This window comes from Palaemon carinicauda, chromosome 1, assembly GCF_036898095.1.
Source record: "Palaemon carinicauda isolate YSFRI2023 chromosome 1, ASM3689809v2, whole genome shotgun sequence".
Lineage (NCBI taxonomy): Eukaryota > Metazoa > Arthropoda > Malacostraca > Decapoda > Palaemonidae > Palaemon > Palaemon carinicauda.
In genome coordinates, this window is record NC_090725.1 from 301,659,302 (window position 1) to 301,679,233 (window position 19,932).

The 19,932-nt window shown below is 41.8% G+C and overlaps 1 protein-coding gene across 2 annotated transcripts in view; it reads left to right on the forward strand.

Moving 5' to 3' along the window:
- LOC137658331 (synergin gamma-like) overlaps positions 1–19,932 on the forward strand; it is a 108,411-nt gene that overhangs the window by 18,535 nt on the left and 69,944 nt on the right. For both annotated transcript variants that reach the window (XM_068393013.1, XM_068393005.1), the window contains exons 4-6: positions 4,089–4,175; positions 7,720–7,830; positions 11,899–12,396. In XM_068393013.1, coding sequence (XP_068249114.1) covers positions 4,089–4,175; positions 7,720–7,830; positions 11,899–12,396 — 696 coding nt within the window. The remainder of the gene's footprint in view (positions 1–4,088; positions 4,176–7,719; positions 7,831–11,898; positions 12,397–19,932) is intronic.

Consider the following 19,932-nt stretch of genomic DNA (forward strand, 5'->3'; position numbering starts at 1 on the left):
GGATAAGCAATCTTATGAAGATCCTTCTCCCTTTCCTGTCGGGACAACCCAGGAGGGCGAAGGACTGGCAAAGGCTAATAGGTCATCTGGTGTCGTTGGAGAAACTGGTCCCCCAGGGGAGACTCAGACTCAGAGCCGTCCAATGGAATCTGAAGAGCTTCTGGAACCAACTGGACTCGCCCCAGAAATTAATCCCAGTCCTACCAAACACAATACCCTCCCTGGAATGGTGGCATTGCCGGTCGAACTCGCTCAAGGGGATGGCCTTCGTGATCGACCCTCCCGAGTTGCTCCTATTCACAGACGCCTCCAACCAGGGATGGGGAGCCCATCTCCTCAACGGGACGGCGCGAGGAACCTGGATGGACGGGGAGAAAGGCCTACACATCAATGTCCTAGAGTTGAAGGCAGTCCAGAAAGCTTGCCTGCACTTCATCGATCTACCAAGGGGAAACACTGTGGCGTTGATGTGCGACAACACCACAGTGGTAGCGTACATAAAGAAGCAGGGAGGCTTAAAATCAAGGGAGTTGTGCGATCTCGCCCTAGAGATCCTAGATTGGGCGGAAGCGAACCAGATAGTGTTATTGGCAAGGTTCATCCCCGGGAAAAAGAACGTCCTAGCCGACGGTCTCAGCAGGATGGGTCAGATAGTAGGAACAGAATGGTCCCTCCTCCCAGAAGTAGCCAGGCTCATCATTCAACGTTGGGGTTCCCCGGTGATGGACCTCTTTGCAACCAAGCTGAAGGCGCAACTTCCTGTGTATTGTTCTCCTGTCCCAGACCCAAAGGCAGCCTTGGAGGATGCCTTTCAGCACAAGTGGGACAACCTAGACGTGTACGCTTTCCCCCCTTTCACGTTGATCATGCAAGTGCTCAACAGAGTAAGGGGTGCCCGGAACTTAAGGATGACTTTGGTAGCGCCCTGGTGGCCAGAGAGAGAGTGGTTCGCAGACCTAAAAGACTTGGCGAGCCATCCTCCGTGGCCACTCCACGACAGGTCAGATCTTCTACAACAGCCACACTTTCTCAGGTTCCACGACAACCCACAGTCTCTACGCCTTCACGCCTGGAGACTATCGAGCGGCTCCTGAAGAAGGAAGGATATTCGTCAGGAACGGCTAAGAGGATGTAGCGATACCTGAGAAGGTCGTCGGCAGCGGTCTACCAAGCGAAGTGGGCCTCTTTCACGAAGTGGTGCGCTTCGAAGCGCATAAAACCCCTCAAAGCCTCGGTCCCAGATATCGCAGACTTTCTAGTATATCTCAGGGACGAGATAGGGATGTCAATCCCAGCTATAAAAGGAGTACGAGCAGCCTTGGGTCAAGTCTTCCTTCTGAAGGGCATCGACTTGGGTTCCTCTAGACACACACTATGCTTGTCAGTAGTTTTGAACAATCCTGCTCTCCTCAAACTGTTAGGGTGCCTCAGTGGGACTTAGCTAGGGTCCTGAAGATGTTAAGTAGCCCCCCCTTCGAACCAATGAAGGATATTGTAGACAGGGATCTCACTCTCAAGACAGTCTTATTGTTGGCCTTGGCCTCTGCGGAAAGGGTAGGTGAGATCCATGGGCTGTCTTATGATGTCTCTCATTCGAAGGGGTGGAAAGAGATCTCTTTCAAGTTTGTCCCTTCGTTCGTGGCGAAAACCCAGAACCCAGCAGTCTGGGATCCTAAATTCAAGGGGTTCTCTCTGCCAGCTATTCCTAGGACTGGGAATCCTGAGGATTTGAGGTTATGCCCTGTCCGTGCCATTAGAAAATACCTTGAGAGGACTGCACATCTCCGGCCAGGCATCAAGAGCCTTTTCGTCTCCACAGGTGTTACAAAGAAGCAGGTATCGAAGAATACCATTTCCTTTTGGTTGAGACAAGTTATTGCCAGGGCCTACAAGGAGGAGGGACTGGCCTTGCCAGGCACTCCCAAGCCCCATGACATCTGCTATTTAACCAAACCTGCCCGCCAGCCCTATCCCCCTTAAAGTCCTACCTCCAAGCAAAGTGAGGTCAAGCACAGGTGTGTGTGAGAGGGTGGTGGGGGGGGGGGTAGCAAGCTACCCTCCCCTACCCCCGCTAACTAGTGGTGTTGGTAGCAAACCCTCGTTAAAAATTAATGGCTCGTCATTTCAGCTACGCCGAAAGTAATACCCCTATTAAATAGCTATGGTTTGTATAGTTAGGAAAAATTCAAATTTTCTACGAATTTGTCATATTAGATTGTTGAATTGCCCGTGTATTGTACCACTATATAAGGGTAAGGGAGATGTGCATGAGTGTTGTAATTCAAGAGGTATTAGTTTGTTGAGTGTAGTTGGAAAAGTGTATGGTAGAGTATTGATTAATAGGATTAAGGATAAAACAGAGAATGCAATCTTGGAAGTACAGGGTGGTTTTAGAAGAGGTAGGGGTAGTATGAATCAGATTTTTACAGTTAGGCAGATATGCGAGAAATATTTAGCAAAAGGTAAGGAGGTGTATGTTGCGTTTATGGATCTGGAGAAAGCATATGATAGAGTTGATAGGGAAGCAATGTGGAATGTGATGAGGTTATATGGAGTTGGTGGAAGGTTGTTGCAAGCAGTGAAAAGTTTCTACAAAGGTAGTAAAGCATGTGTTAGAATAGGAAATGAAGTGAGCGATTGGTTTCCAGTGAGAGTGGGGCTGAGACAGGGATGTGTGATGTCGCCGTGGTTGTTTAATTTGTATGTTGATGAAGTGGTGAGAGAGGTGAATGCTCGAGTGCTTGGACGAGGATTAAAACTGGTAGACGAGAATGACCATGAATGGGAAGTAAATCAGTTGTTGTTTGCAGATGATACTGTACTGGTTGCAGACACAGAAGAGAAGCTTGACCGACTAGTGACAGAATTTGGAAGGGTGTGTGAGAGAAGGAAGTTGAGAGTTAATGTGGGTAAGAGTAAGGTTATGAGATGTACAAGAAGGGAAGGTGGTGCAAGGTTGAATGTCATGTTGAATGGAGAGTTACTTGAGGAGGTGGATCAGTTTAAGTACTTGGGGTCTATTGTTGCAGCAAATGGTGGAGTGGAAGCAGATGTACGTCAGAGAGTGAATGAAGGTTGCAAAGTGTTGGGGGCAGTTAAGGGAGTAGTAAAAAATAGAGGGTTGGGCATGAATGTAAAGAGAGTTCTATATGAGAAAGTGATTGTACCAACTGTGATGTATGGATTGGAGTTGTGGGGAATGAAAGTGATGGAGAGACAGAAATTGAATGTGTTTGAGATGAAGTGTCTAAGGAGTATGGCTGGTGTTTCTCGAGTAGATAGGGTTAGGAACGAAGTGGTGAGGGAGAGAACGGTTGTAAGAAATGAGTTAGCGGCTAGAGTTGATATGAATGTGTTGAGGTGGTTTGGCCATGTTGAGAGAATGGAAAATGGTTGTCTGCTAAAGAAGTTGATGAATGCAAGAGTTGATGGGAGAAGTACAAGAGGAAGGCCAAGGTTTGGGTGGATGGATGGTGTGAAGAAAGCTCTGGGTGATAGGAGGATAGATATGAGAGAGGCAAGAGAGCGTGCTAGAAATAGGAATGAATGGCGAGCGATTGTGACGCAGTTCCAGTAGGCCCTGCTGCTTCCTCCGGTGCCTTAGATGACAGCGGAGGTAGCAGCAGTAGGGGAGTCAGCATTATGAAGCTTCATCTGTGGTGGAAATGTGGGAGGTTGGGCTGTGGCACCCTAGCAGTACCAGCTGAACTCGGTTGAGTCCCTGATTAGGCTGAAGGAACATAGAGAGTAGAGGTCCCCTTTTTTGTTTTGTTTCATCGTTGGTGTCGGCTACCCCCCAAAATTGGGGGAAGTGCCTTGGTATATGGATGGATGAAAATGCGTATTCTGATATTAGTTGTCTTATAATAAGTAAAACTTAGATCGCATACAGTATTTTTTTCTTACATCTTAAATTCATATAGAGTTGCCTAAAGTTTTAAATTATCCATGCATTTAATTGTCATAGGGGATACTGTATTACCAAGATGGTTTGTAAGGTATGCTCCCCACAAGTACTGTTAGTAAAAATTTGCAACTTATATATGCTGATGTACCTGCAATCAACCTGACATTCCATTTGATTCCAGGGTGGTGTTAGTGCCGATTCTATGATAGAAAATATTCTTGGTACAAAGGAATCACAGAAACCGAAGTCTCCTCCAGCACCAAAGAAGGTAGGAAGGTCAAAGAATTTTTGTAGAAGTATGGTTATTACCTTGGAAAAACTGCTTGTTTTATTTTCTATCAGGTCCCTGATAGTTTGTAGACTGGTCAAAATTATTTAATGATATATTGTTATTAATATATTGAAGAGTATTTTCACATGGAATTCACTCCTCGGTTTTGACAGAGCACATTTGCTCTATCTGGATATTCAATTTAAAATGCCAAGCTTCCCAAGTGGTGAGATATCTTATGTCACAATTTTGATTTTCCCATTTAGATGTGTGTACTAACTTGTTTTGTTCACTTTTATTTTAAATTTTTTGGTATTATAGTCTTCTTCTCAACTCTGTATTTGTAAATTAATTCTGTATATTGTCACATAACAGGTGGTTCTCAAGTTATGAACAAGATCCGTTCTTACGATGCATCATATCTCGATTGGAGTAAGTGAGTGAGTAACTGAGAATGAGTGAGTGAGTTAGAGGGCTCAGTTTTGTAGTTTATTCCATGACCTATGCCTTGAGGTTCTGTGAGGTTGCCTGTCTTACTGAAGTGAATATCTTGAATAAGTGGTTTATTTATGTTGTGAGCTTCTCTCTTAGTTTGGTGTTCATTATAGGAAGGAGTTGGAGATTCCCAACCCCTTTAAAGTGAGTTTATTATGAGGATTTTTCGTTTGAAATGTTATTGTACTATTACGAATAAGTGTCATTAAAAAAAAAGCTTCTGTGCTGAATCTGATAACCTAGCTAACCTGAAATAGGGTCACAAGTGTTGTCGGGATCATTGTGATTGTTCCACTGATTAGGGCAGGTCTTAGGACCCTGAAAATTGTTCCATTTGTTTGGAGTGGATCTATTCTCCTTGGAATTAGGAGCCTTATGCAGAAAACCTAAGAGCCTAGGCCATTTTCTCCTTTCTATGTGGGTGAAAGGATTTTCTAAGATCATGGGGTCTGTTAAGCATTTACTCAATAAGGGTCTCGGAGATCTCATTAGCCTTGATATACAAATTTTAGCACTTAGGGGTTTCTGCAATGGTGTCCTAGTGAACCAGGCCCCTATCTATGTTTTGATTTAGTTCCTTGTTCGTACATTGAGGGATCAAAGATATTTTCCCTTACTTTATTAACAAACAACTTTTAAAGTTATAATGGAAGGAAGACATTTTCTACATTAAACAAATAGCACCATCTTGGTCCAGCAATCCATAGTATCAAATGTTTTGTGTCTGAGACCAAGAATACCACTGCTTTGGTCTGCACAGCTGTATCTGAAAGTAGGAAGGTGGATTACCTTCGTTGTCTTTTTTCTTTTCTGACCCAGAACCTTTACTCTTGGATTTTCTCTCATATTTTCAAGGAAGATTTCTAAACTCACAACTTATTTGATGAGCTGCAAGAGGTGTGGAAGTCAGGGATAGTTTTTTTCATGGAGTTAAGTAACTGATAACTCCGGACCTCTTGACTACTTTTCCGGTCCACCTCTCTGAGGAGATGAAGCTCAAGCCATCGACTATACTGTTGTATAAATCTGTTTTAAAAGAACCCGTTAAGTGTGTCATTGATGTAAATCTTGACTCGTAAAAGTTTCATAAGATCATCCAGTCTTTTGCTTTACATAAACCATCCCCACCCAGTGGTTCTATGGTCTCTGGATGGGGTTCTTTAATTTTTGTTTAGGTTTGATAACTCCATCATTTTTCTTAAAGACTTATTCAAAATACTATATTTTTAATAGCTTTAGCTGCGGAGCTAGAGTCGGTGAACTGGCAGCCTTTTGAAGGTACTGTACCCAGAATTCATTGCAATAATCCCAGGCTGTCTTCTAAATCCTGACTCATAGTTTCTTTTATATAATCAATAGTGAAAAGCCTTTCCAGAGATGGGATGCGATTTATATCTCGTCTCTAGAGTTAGGGAATAGCAACCTCTGTACAGGGTCGACCTTAAAATTATTTTGGCAGAGATTGACATCTCGGAAGGTAGTCTGTTTCATAACACCCAGAGCAACAAGTTCTTTCAACAGCAGCTATCTGTATCTTGAAGACGTCCTTACTTAAAAAAGCTGATCTTACCTCCATCCCCAAAATCCATGATTTGTTGTGTTCTTTTCTCATATGCAATTTTGGAACACCTACAGAGGATGATCATGTCACCAGGCCCTTCTGGCAGCCAGTATTTTTAAGTCGCTTGTGTGTAGTAAGAGTGAGACTTGCTAGATTTTCTCTTGTCTCTTGGAACAGACACATAAGTTGTAATGTTGGGTGACAGAAAGCTGTCCTGGAATATGGACACAAGTCTACTTACTAATACTCTGGTACGAAGTTCTTGGAGACCACACAGCCCTTTAGCCGCCAAAGAGTTTTGATGAAGGAAAATACTTATTTTTTTGGGAGGTGTGGTCTCCAAAATCCTCCCTCCTTCCTAGCCTTGGGAACTAGAATGGAGTATTGTTTTTCCTTCGACCGTGAATGGTCATTGAGGGTTTGTTGTGATGTAGGTACACCGGCAATAACTGGAAGGATGTATCATTTCTATGGTCATTGAGGGTTTGTTGTGATGTAGGTACACTGGCAATAACTGGAAGGATGTATCCTTTCTAGGACAACGTGCATGTCACTCACAGCAGATGACTATCAGCTACTGAGGTACTGTGACAAGTTCAAATGAGCCTGAACTTGCAGGGTCTCCCCTATACTGGGTTTGTGCTTTGCATGTTGATTCACTGGCCTTAGAGAAAGGGAAATCACATTTCTTTGGTAATCATGTATTGGATTCCCTGTTCTAGTCTTTCCAAGGAACAAGGAAAGTCCTTCGAGACCACACTGCACCTTCTCAAAAATAAAGAATTTCCCATGAAATGAGTTTTTCCTTCGTCAAAACTTATTTTTTTTTCTAAAAAGCTAATAAAGTAAATTTCAGTAATACCGTACATAATTGTATAACACCTGTGATCTCACATATTGTACAAGTACCAAGTTTTCGCCCTTAAAAGATTTTATTTATCGTGTATCGTGGGAGTTACTTTTTGGAGACCAATTTATATACTGTAAACACTTCGTTTATCAATCGCTTTATCTCAATTTCTAGTTCAATAAGTTGAAAAAAAAGTAAAAGAGAATTATACATTAAATGTATTGTTTGTTACGCATAAGGCTATAAACAACTGAACGAAAAATAACTGTTTTTTTATGAACAACTGATTTAGGTAACAATAGCTGTTTTGCTTGCATTTCAACTTTCATCCAATTTAAACAATCATCATAGTAATTTATAAATCACGTTAAGTAGAGTATGACTTGATATATTATTACATAACAGTATACTGTTATCTTGGTCCAAACATGTTTAGTTCAGGCCAGTGAATTCTGTTAAACAACAATTTGTTTATGTAAACCAAAATCCATCACATAAGTGTTTGTTGTTAATATGGAAAATATTCCAGCTAAAACAGCTCTTAACATAAGAGAGCAAATTACTGGACAGATAATGTACCAAACCTAATATTAATTTGATTTTATATTAAGCTTAATCTTTTCTTTCCTTTTAAGGCGTCAAAAAGTGAAGGCCCTAAGGTAGCGGAGTCTACTTCTACTAAACAAGGGACATCTGTTGACTGGTCAAAGATGAACGACATTGAAACACTCTTTGCCTCCTCAAAGGTATGATATGGAATCTTAAGTTATGGAACCTTATTATATAGTAAATTATATAGTCAGGAATTTATTTGAAGACAATAACAAAGGCAATAATATCAGGCAGCAGAATATTAAAGTACTGTACTGCAGAAAGTCCTCAACTTGTAAACATCCGACATGCAAACATTTGGAGATACAACCACAAATCTAACTAAAATCATGAATCTCATATTGTATCAAAGGTTTGTATGCTGTAATAAGGTAAAGGAATATTGTAATAGAACAATATATGATTTAATACAGTAGGCAAATCATTTGCAATAACCTAACCTGATAGTTCTTTTATTATTATTACTACTTGCTAAGCTACAACCCTAGTTGGAAAAGAAGGATGCTATAAGCCCAGGGGTTACAACAGGGAAAATATACCAGTGAGGAAATGAAGCAAGGAAAAATAAAATATTTTAACAGTAGTATCATTAAAATAGATATTACCTGTATTAACTATAAAAACTTTAACAAAGGAAGAGGAAGAGAGAAAAGATAGAATAGTGTGCCTGAGTTTACTCTCAAGCAAAAGAACTCTAACCCAAGACAGTGGAAGACCATGGTTCAGAGGTTATGGCACTACCCAAGACCAGAGAACAATGGTTTGATTTTGGAGTGTCCTCCTAGAAGAGCTGCTTACCATAGCTAAAGTCTCTTTTCTACCCTTACCAAGAGGAAAGTAGCCACTGAACAATTACAGTACAGTAGTTAACCCCTCGGTTGAAGAAGAATTGTTTGGTAATCTCAGTGTTGTCAGGTGTATGAGGACAGAGGAGAATATGTAAAAGGCCAGACTATTCGGTGTATGTGTAGGGAGAGGAAAAATTAACTGTAACCAGAGAAAAAGATCCAATGAAGTACTGTCCGGCCAGTCAAAGGACCCCATAATGAAACATGACTTATTTGTTGACTTTAGTAGCTTGAAATCGTAGGCATGGGAGTCAAGTTAGTCCTACTGTAGGCTAAAATTTAACAAAATTCAACTTGCAAACAGCTTCTGGGAGCCTATTAAGTTTTTAAGTTGAGGACCTTCTGCATACTTTATTTATACAAAGTTGTATACTTCACATGAAATTGGAAATTAAGCTTTAATCTAATTTAATATAGAGGAAATACAAACAAAAGAAAAGGTATACTAAAGGTATTAGAATTAAATTAAAGAAAATTGTAATTATATAATATCTCATAAGATAATTAAAGCTGAGACTAAAATGAGTTTCCTGATAAGATGGTTGAACTTGAACGTAAGAAACTCAAACTTCATAGAAATAGTTTTTGTTGTGTAATTTAACACAAGTCTCTGTTCATAAGTTATGTTAAATATTTATTTTGATTTGCTGAAATCAGCCTTTAACATTTACCTGTGTCAAATTCGTTTATTTGAAATTTGCAAGTTAGGAATTCATTTATCTCTTCGTAGATAAACCAAGGAATTCCATATGTCATATTTTTGGGTATCTGTTCACACTTATGTAACACAAGAAGGGGGCTTTGTATCTGTTATAGTAATAAAGGGCTTGAAAATTTGCTTAGCTTTCCATGTTTTTTATGCTGTGCTGTATTTGGTGTTGTATAATTTGATGCTTTTAAGTATTTTCAGCTAGGGGTCATGCTCTAATATCATTGTGAATGCTTCATAAATAAAACGTAAAAGCATCGAGTTGTACACCTCGGCACACTATAAGTTATATAAGAGAACTGAGTAAGCGGAAACTAATACTGTTATACAGTATAAGTGAAATTTAAAGCCCTTGTGTTATAATGGCATTTTGTCTTTGCTATCAAGGCACTGTCCTGTATTTGCTGTTATATAACTAGATACTAAATACTTTTTATTTTTTGTATTTGACAACTGCAAATGTTATTAATTTTGTCTTTTTGCAAGGGAAAAATACACTTACTTGAAGTTATCCATACAGTAGTGGATTTAGGAGTGTAAACAAGAGCTGAAAATTATAGATTAGAAATAGATTTTTCCTTCGTCAAAATCCCTTTTTCAAAATTACCATATATGATGGCATATAGGACACTTTTTTTTTTTTTTTTCCTCCAATATTTTGGCTTTAAGAAGTGCCCTGTGTCTCGTACATAGGTGAATTTTGAGACCTTCCATAGGCCTAGGCTAATCTTCCCTCAGAAACTCACTAACCCAGCTTACACTCCGTACATTTACCTGCCCTAAATTCCATACATCCTCATTTTTTTTTTATTTCTGGTATTATTGTATTATTACCAGTGCTTTAACAGTGAATTTGTAAAAAATAAAAGCAATCTAATCAGAAATGCTGTGACTTGCGTTTGTTTATAAATATCAGTTGATCGGCGCTCTGCCTTGCCAGTAAAGTCATCTTTTGGCGAGGAATAAAACTACGGTATGATTGTTGCCAGTACTGCCTGCCAGATGTATGACATATTGTTGTACGACGTAAATATTTTGATTTAATTTGATAATATGTACAATATTTTAATCCCTATATACAATGTTTTCCCTGAATTTTTGATTTTATAATAATTGTACATTTTGAAGCCTTATTGTTCGACAATTGATTGCAAAGTATGGTAGATGGCAACCCTGAATTTGTTGCCGGTCCATTTTAGTTTACTTGTATGTTTAAGTGCTAATAACAATGATCTGTATTTCATGAAATTTTCCTTGGGATGAAAGTTTGCAATACTCATGAATGATTTAACCCTCCAAAACCCTCAGGAAGGCCTGGTTGGAGTATACTGTAGTGGTTAAATATTGAAATAATACATTTTAGTTAAATGCCGTTTTTACATTTGAATTCCAAATTCTTCCTGGGAATATGGTCATTGCTACGGCTCATTGAAAAAAAATGGGTGGCATACCAAGCCAGTATTTGTAAAGCATTATTTGAGAGCTCTTATCAAGCCTTTTTGACCAGAACTTTTAAATATGATTTTGAGGGAGATTTGGTTTACTTAGAAAGCCTAGGATTTGTAGTTTTATGTCTCAAATCATTCAATTCAAGGTTACATACATATGAAATTATCTTCTTGTTGTATGGCATTTAGTATAGGTATTTAAAAAACATTATCTCTGGGGTAGTTATGGTTTTGTAATGACCCTTTTAATCTTTAGAAGGGCCATGTGTAGATTATGGTACTGCTATCTTAATACACAAGGTATAATGTGGTGGCATATTGGAAACATCCTTGCCTGGTGCTCGTGGGACGGGTTGAGTCCCGCAAAACGTTTTAGTTTCTTTAGTATCTGCCACCTCACCATCCTTCATCCTTGTGAGCTAAAGATTTGGGTGTTTGGGAGAGCCTATAGGTCTACTTGCCTGGCCCTCCCTGGTCCTATCTTGGGTGGAGAGGAGTCTAGTGTCTAAGGTATTGTCCTGCTTGCTTCTGCCATTCATGAGTGGGGTTTAAACATTTAAATGATAATTATGAATGTTAGGCCATACCTTATATCATATCCAGATATTCCTTATATTGTATCATCTTTACTTATCAAGTTCTTTGATAAAAAAAAGATAATTACCTTTAATTTCATAGTGAACGGATACGAAATGGCATTAGATATGGGTTGAAGTTTATCTAAGTTGGTTACCACCCCTTCCTCACCTCGTAAGAAATGTGTCATTCAGTCTGGCGATTCTCCAGACAGAATTTTGTAAATAGAATTTATTACATGGTTACCCTTTCACTCCACTCAAAATTATTTATCTGAGTTAATACAGATATTTTTTTACATTTTTCCACTGATGTTGACCGGAGTGTGTTACAGTAACCATTGGGCAAGGATTTGGCCCACCAGTATGACCACAATACTGATCTGGTTAGTTCCTGCAGGAAGAAATGTAATAGAGAGGAAGAAAAATTGTATTTTATTTTAAGGTCTTAAACTTATGCTTCATAGAGAATAGCTGTATGACTCCTAGTAAGTATCAAAATAATTTACTTTATTATAGGAATTTTTACTTAATATTCTTAATTTTAAAAAGTTTAGATGGTAAGTTTTTGAAACTTTATAATGATTTGCTGTTACATAGTGCATTTATTTGTTCATTTTAGGGATTGTCTTCACCTCAGCCAACTGTACCTGTATCTGAAGTCAGTGCAGCATCGGGAAATGTGGCAGGAGATCATGCTGTGGACCCTAATAGTTTTGAAGCTAATCTGGCCTTTACCAATTCAAGTGTAGCACCAGGTCACATGGGCAACCTACCTGCCCAGCAAGTGAAGTCATCCGATCAAGCAGTTGCGGCCAATGGCCCTCCGGCAGTTGGAGGTAACACCATGGCCTGTCCAAAACCTCAGGCTAAACCAATTCCTCTTCCATCATGGCTGAGTGATAAGGCTAGTGTCCCTGCTGTTTATAAGCATGCAGGCTCATTAGTGGAAGGTAAAGATGGATGGGTGGACACCAGTCGTGCCTATATGTTACTTATGAAGACTGGGTTACCACCTCCTTTCTTGGGAATTCTCTGGGAAATGGTCAACCGAACTCAGCCGGGCCAGCTTTTAGATCAGGAGTTTACTACATTATTAGCACTAGTGGCACTTGTTCAGGTAAGAATTTTAAACCTTTATAATAGGGGTTAAGAATTTGGTAAATATTAAATAACTAAGGACCCTTGACCCCTTACTTACCTTCCACTGTCTTTGAGTTCCAAAATGAAAGATTTAAATTGGAACCATGTGTTTGAGAACACGCAAAAGAATTATGATTGGATATTAGTGTTCTACCTTATATGTTGTATAATCTTAACTTGAATTAAAATACAGTATAGTATGTTGCAATTTAAAGCAGTAAAAAGTCAAGAGAGAGGAAGAGAGAATTTATTTTAATCATAGTGATTTAAGAGCAAATGTCATGCTGTACTTATTTATATTAACCTTCTCCACACAAAAAGATATATATTTTAAAATTTGATTCTTTTTATTATTATTATGTTCTGTATTTTATACCTTAGATAAAACTTCAACAACTTTGAAACCCTAGATAAGAACTTTCAACTTGAAAACTGAAAAATTAGAACCTGTTTGTGCAGTAAATTATAAATGTTTTGACCAGATTAAAAAAAAATAGAAATTGATCAGCTTCTTTAGAAGTCCATCCATCCATATACCAAGGCTCTTCTCCCAATTTTCGGGGGTAGCCGACATCAAACAAATGGAACAAAATAGGGGACCTTTCCTCTCTAAGTTCCTCCCAGCCTGACAAGGGACTTAGCTGAGTTTGGCTGGTACTGCTAGGGTGCCACAGCCCACCCTCCCCCGTTAATCCACCACAGATGAAGCTTCATAACGCTGAATCCCCTACTGCTGCTACCTCCTGCTACAGGAATTCTTGATACATACATAGGTTAATTCACTAGTATTTACAAGATCAGCTAACTGATAAAAGCAGTAAGGGGCTGAGGGTTTTTTAACTAGATATCTAAATTAATTGTGTGGGACTTGTGAATTTTTTTACTTAGAACCCACTCTTGTATTGTATTTTGCTCTTATGTAAGTGACTTATTATTACTGCATGAATGAAGGCAATTTTTATATAGTGAGTTGAAAATTTGTGTAGTTGTTTGCCGATAGAGTTAGGAGCAAGACAAATTCCTAGTGCTGAATATGGACAAATCTTTTGTGTTATTATTATTGCAAGCTACAACCCTGACTGGAAAAGCAATTTCTATAAGTTTTAAGTCTCTATCAAAGAAAGCAGTCTAGTGTGGAAAGGAAAAAAATAAACTATATCTAAGTCTCAACCTGTGTCGCTCCGTGAAATGCTCCTTATAGCATCATTTCTAAGGTATAAATACTGCTAAATATACTAGAGAAAAAAAAATGCATGGAATGCCAGGAATATACCCGCTCGTTCACCCTTATAGAGTGTTGGTATGGTAACTGGGGCGTGATAAAACCACTATCAGAGGTCCCTTACCAACTAGTCTTCTCCTTCCTCAACATCCCCCGTTACTACAAGGTGTCGTTCTACATCCGACTACTAACCGCTACTATGGCTACCTCCCCCCCCCCACCACCACCACCACGACCCACTCTCTCTCATCATTCCTTAGTTAGCATCGTGATAGTCAACACGCGTTCTTGTGTTCGTGTTATGCCTAAAATCTGTAAAAGATACTGGTTGAAAATATCTGTGTAAGATGGATTAGATATTGAGAATTTCTGACTTTGACCATCCATCAGATCTCCTGTGGTAATACACTATGGTTTTTGTTTGAATCTTCACTTCTACAGACCCTCGAGTTTCTTTTGCTTTAGTGGCATATTTATTATCATTAGAATAGTTCCTTATATATGTTGCATAAGATTTTACATAATTCTGACTATCCTTTGCATTTGTATCTTCTTAGACTGTACCATCCTGTACAGTACATATTAACCCTTTTACCCCCAGGCTATATGGAAATTTCCAACCCTTAACCCCCAGTGGTTATTTTTTTTCAAGCACATTTTGCAGTATACATTTTTAAAATTGCTCTAACGGCCTTAATTTTTGTCATAGAGAGGTCAGGTTGGTCTCATTCTCTTGGAAATTGCCTGAAGTTTCTCAAAAAATTATCAAAAATATGCAAAAAAAAATTTAAATAGCAGTTTTTAAATATAGAACTTACCCGCTCGTTATATAAAAGAGCTGAAGTCCCCTGATGCCAGGGCAGAAATTCAAATCTCGCGCTATCGAAGATACGCCAGGTGTACCAACCGCACCCTAGCGGTAGAACAGGTGGAACTACACACCAACTCCAGTTCTTCTCTCTGCCATCATAGCTGGCTGACATATAGAAGTTCGCTCTCGTGTTTTACTCTCTTGGGAAGTTGTTTGGTGATGTACAACGTTCTTTTTTGAGTTTAAGCTATCGTTGATTAATTTCCCTTGGTTCTTATCTTGAAATCTTTTTTTTTGAGATTTTCTTTATTGTTTTTTCCCTTACTTTTTGCTTGTTGGTCTCTCACGTTAGCTTTAAAAATGGCCGACTCCTCCCCTGCTCAGCGTAGGTGTGTTAGTGAGGGTTGTCGTACCCGACTTCCTAAAGGATCTATTGATCCTCATTCTATTTGTGTAAAATGTAGGGGTAAATTTTGTTCATTAGATGATATGTGTAATGAGTGCCTTTCCTTAACTGATGATGATTTTGTTACTTTCGATCGTTATGTTAGGAGATTAGAGAGAGATAGAGTTAGGCGTAGTTCTTCCCGATCTGTGGATAGAGCCTTACCTAATTTACCTGTTCCTAATCCTGTTCCTTCCCCTGTTGTGGTAGATCAGGAACCTACTATGAAGGACATCTTTACTGCTATTTTGTCTCTTGGTGAGAAAGTTGAGTCCTTAGCAGCCGATAGAAATACTATCTTTTCCGAGTTAAAGGTATTGAAAAACCGTGAGCCTATCGGAACTGTGGAAAGTGTTTCAGTGTCTGATGTGGTACCGAAGAATCGTGACTCTCTCAGTGTTGTGACAAGTGTTGATAATGTGTTTAGTGTTGCGGAGGGTGCGTCGGCACGATCTTGTCGTTCACCTAGCCTAAGACCTCTTTTGAGCTCTCGAACCCATGGGAGAAGTAATGTCGAACGGCTTAAGGGAACGAGAAGCGTCATCAATCGTGCAGACGTCCCCTCGAACGTTCCTGTTGCCGTAGCTCAGGTCGTTCACCCTCATCGTAGGAAAGGTGAGGTTCATGCGTTATCCCCGTCTTCCGATGAAGGGTCGGGGAGTGAGATCTGGCGTCGAGCGTCAAGACCGCTTAAATGGACGCATGATGTTTCACAGCGTCGGGAATCACCTGTGCGTCCAGGATGTAGTTCGTGGGGTTCACCGGAACGTTTCCGTTCTCCAAGCGCTTGCACTCCGGCCAAACGTACAGATCACCGTGTTCGTGTGGATATGATTCCTTCCGATTCGGACCTTGTTATTATTCATGCACCCCCTCTTCCATCGGATTGGCTTTCTTCCCCCGAAATGCGTGGTGACGTTGGTACGAATCTTCCTTCTAGGAGTCCTGTTGATCCGAAATGGTCTGCGCTTATGTCTATGAAGGAACAACTCTCGTCGTTGATGGATTCTTATCAACCAGGTGTTGGCGTTATGTCTGGGCGTTCGATGTCAGACCAGTTATCGCACAGACGTTCGATGGTCTCTGGTCTTGACGAGTTATCACTTAGGCGGTCTCCCAGTCATAGTGTTCAACGCCAGGTTGATTTTGATGAGTCGCGTCAGAGAGTTTTGGTTGACCAGTTTTCGTATTCTGGTCGCGGGGAAGAACGTCGGCGTCGACAAGTGGACGAGACGCGTCAACGATTTGAAGTAGTGGATCGTCCGCGTCAACAACTTTTGGACGCTTCGCGTCAAAACATTGATTCGCAGCGTCGACATCCTGACTACTTTGATCGTTCGCGTCAACAGTCTTCGGACTTTACGCGACCTCTCGGCGATCTTCGACAGTTACCTTCTGATTTCAAGCGTTCTTCTGTTCAACAGCAGTCGGATTCGAAGCGATCTAGGCAGTTGTTGGTTGAGGATGATCGTCTACACGTCCGTGTTTTGCATCAATCTACTTCTACTTCTCCCCATCAGATTGACGCAGATGTTGGCCTTGACAGGCAGTCCCATCCAGACGTTGTTCCTTCGGTTCAGGCTGCGGCTGTTGCTGCACTGCCAGAAGACGAGCCTGAGGAAAAGTCGGATGAGGATGATCCTATTGAGGAAGTCTCTGAGAATGAGGAGGAGAAGCATTATCAGCATGCTGTGGATCTTCGCAAGTTTATGCTTATTCTGACTGGAATTTTCCCGGATTCATTTACCCCCGTGGCCCCTCGTTCTCCGCCTTCTGAATTCATCTTAGGTAAAGCTACCAAGGTTCCAGTTTATACCAAGATGGTTCTTTCTCGATCCTCTAAGCGGGCCTTGAAATTAATGGGTTCTTGGTTGGACTCCAAGAAATCTTTTGGCAAGACGGCCTTTGCCTTTCCTCCCGCTAGGTTAGCCTCTAAATCTAGTGTGTGGTACGAGACTGGTGAAGTGTTGGGCTTGAGTTTTCCTTCTTCTGCCCAAGGGGATTTTTCAAGTTTGGTAGATGCTTCTCGTCGTCTTGCCTTAAGGAAAACGAAGATTTGGTGGTCCATTCCAGAGTTTGACCATTTGCTTAAAGGTCTGTTCAGGGCCTTCGAAGTTTTTAATTTCTTGGACTGGGCTTTGGGGGCTTTGAGTAAGAGGGTCTCTGATATGATAGGTGATGATGTCTTGTAGATGAAGACAGATGATTACAGAGATGGAGAAGTAAAATCCCGAGGCGTAGATTACATTTATTCCACACAGCAAGGGGTTATGAACAGTGGTGCTCTGTAAGGCATACAGCTCGTGCCAAGAGAAGCAAGACGACTATCTATGCGCATGCACGGAGTGCTGACAGTGCGACTCATGCGCATGCGTTTGCAACGGACACAATTTATGAATAGTAAAGGGTACATATATGAAAGATAATATATACAATAATCTACACCTCCCCTCCCCTTTTGCGTTCAAATAGGTATCTTGAACGTACTAAGCAAGTTACATACAATGAACTAAGTAAATAATAGTGTGCAAAGCAAACAACATAAAATGTATAAAATATAAAATTATGCAGCCAGTTGCGTAAATGGCACAAGGGCCTTGTACACTATGTAGGCCTGTTTAATCTTGGAGACCTGCGGGAAGTTGTGGAGGGAATTGATGACTTTATATGTCAGAGCTAGGGACCACAGGGAGATCAGAGTTGGGAACTTGATTGGGACTGGGCACTGGATACAAGAAGCGACGGTTCCGACGTAGCACTCCACCACTAGGGAGGCGAATTTCGTACTCGCGTGATCTCGTGCCACCCATGATAATCCCGATCTTGTCCCACCTATGGGATGTTGGGTCCTGGAGACGGACATGTTGACCCACATTCAGTCTGGGCAGGGGACGGGCGTGGGCTTCGTAGTTGCGTTTCACTTGAGCCGCTCTGGCAGCAGCTAGTCGGTCACAATCATGGGCCTTTTCTTGCCAACATTCCATGAATGACTGAGGATGGGCGGGCACACAAGTACGGAGAGGGTGACCATACAGGATCTGGGCAGGAGAGCGACCAGAGTGGTTAGGCATGTTACGCAACTCAAGGAGGCCACGATCAAAAGCCTCACAGTCAATGTTTCCTGAAGGGGCCGTTTTGAGGGTCAAGTGCTTGACAGCTTTGACTGCAGCCTCGGCATGTCCATTAGACTGCGGGTAGTGTTGCGATGAAGTTATGTGGTGTACACCCCAACGCTCTGCGAAGTCAGCAAACTCTCTGCTGGTAAACTGGGGTCCTCCATCGGTGCATAGGCGCAGGGGAACACCTACCTCTCTGAAGTAGCGGCAAAAGTGCCGTATGGTTGAGGAGGCAGTGGTGTCGCCCTTGCAAGGGACGACCATAGGCCAGCTGGAGAGGCGGTCGGCGACAACAAGGAAGGACTTACCCGCTACCTGGAAGAAATCCGCTGATACCGACTCGAAGGGCCTCGATGGGTGGTCATCGTTGTGAAGAGGTTCCTGTTGTTGGCTTGGGCGTAGGACTTGGCAGGGCTCACAGACAGCGACGGTGTTAGCAATGTCAGAGTCTATCCCAGGCCAGAAGACAGTTTGTCGAGCTCGACGTTTAGTGGCTTCAACACCTCGGTGGCTGTCGTGGAGTCTGGCGAGAGTGTGGCGACGTAGAGCGGCAGGAACTATTATTCTGGCACCGTAGAGCACGAAGGTGCCGTCAGTAGAAAGGGCTTCTCGTAGCTTCCAATACGGTAACAAAGAAGCATGCAGGTCGTACCGATTCGTGGGAAATCCGGACACAATGCAATCACGAAGGCGGACGTAGTCAGGGTCGGCCTGCGCTGCTGATGACATGTCCTGTAGAGTTCGGTCGGCGTTGACGATTGTGGCATCCTCTTCCTGGGAAGCTATTACGACGTTGATGACAGACCTGACGTGTGACGTTACTTCAGCACAGCCGATCATATCCTCAGACGTTGGGTAGCTGACAGGTGCGCGCGATAGTGCATCTGGAATGCATAAAGACTTGCCAGCACGCCACATTGCAGTAAACTGGTATTGTGACATACGTTCCTTCATTCGCTGGAGCCGTGGGTTTTCGATCATGTCCAGCGTGTAGCTGTTGATAATGGGCACTAGTGGACGATGGTCTGTTTGCAGAGTGAAGGATGGCAGTCCTTGGAGGTACAAACGGCACTTTGTGAGAGCCCAAGATACAGCAAGCATCTCCAACTCGATTGTCGCATACCTCGTCTCGTCGTCTGCCAGAAAACGGGATCCACACTGGACTACTCGGAGACGTCCGGAACCATGGTCCTGGAGGAGAGCGTAGTCTATTCCGTAGAGACGAGATGCATCAGTCTGGAGAATGGTTGGCAAAGTTGGGTCAAAAGATGCTAGAACTGGAGGGCTTGAAAGTGCTTGCTTCACACGTTTGAAGGCCTGGTCGTGGTCTGGTGTCCAAATAAAAGAGCGCTTAGGGCTCATGAGTGGGCGTAGGGGCTGTGCAGTCAGGGCGATATCTGGAGTGAACTCTGCCAGTTGGTTAACTAACCCCATGAAAGAACGTAAGTCCGTCAAGTTGGAAGGTGTGGGGAAGTCTTGCAGAGCTGTAACTCGTCCTGGATCGGCAGCTATTCCTTCTTCGGAAAGGGTGAATCCACAGAAATTTACTCGGGACTCCGCTACTACGAACTTATCTCTGTTGAGAGTGATGCCATTTTTGCGACAGCGAGTGAGTAATTCATGGATCCTGTGGTAATGTGACAGTAAGTCGTCGTCAAAGATGAGAATGTCATCGACAACCTTGACACATTTCTTCATACCCTGGAGAGCTAGGTCGCCGCGGTAACAGTAGGCGTCGCCGGTGGCAGCGAAGCCCATAGGTCCTCGGCAATGCTGGAAGCGTCCATAAGGAGTAAGAAAAGTGGTGAGATGACGGTCTTCCTCCGCTAGCTCCATCTGCCAGTAACCGTGTAGAGCGTCCGCAGTGGTGAAGAATTTGGCTGTGGGATCGACGGTACGGACAGCAGCTATGGGTGTGG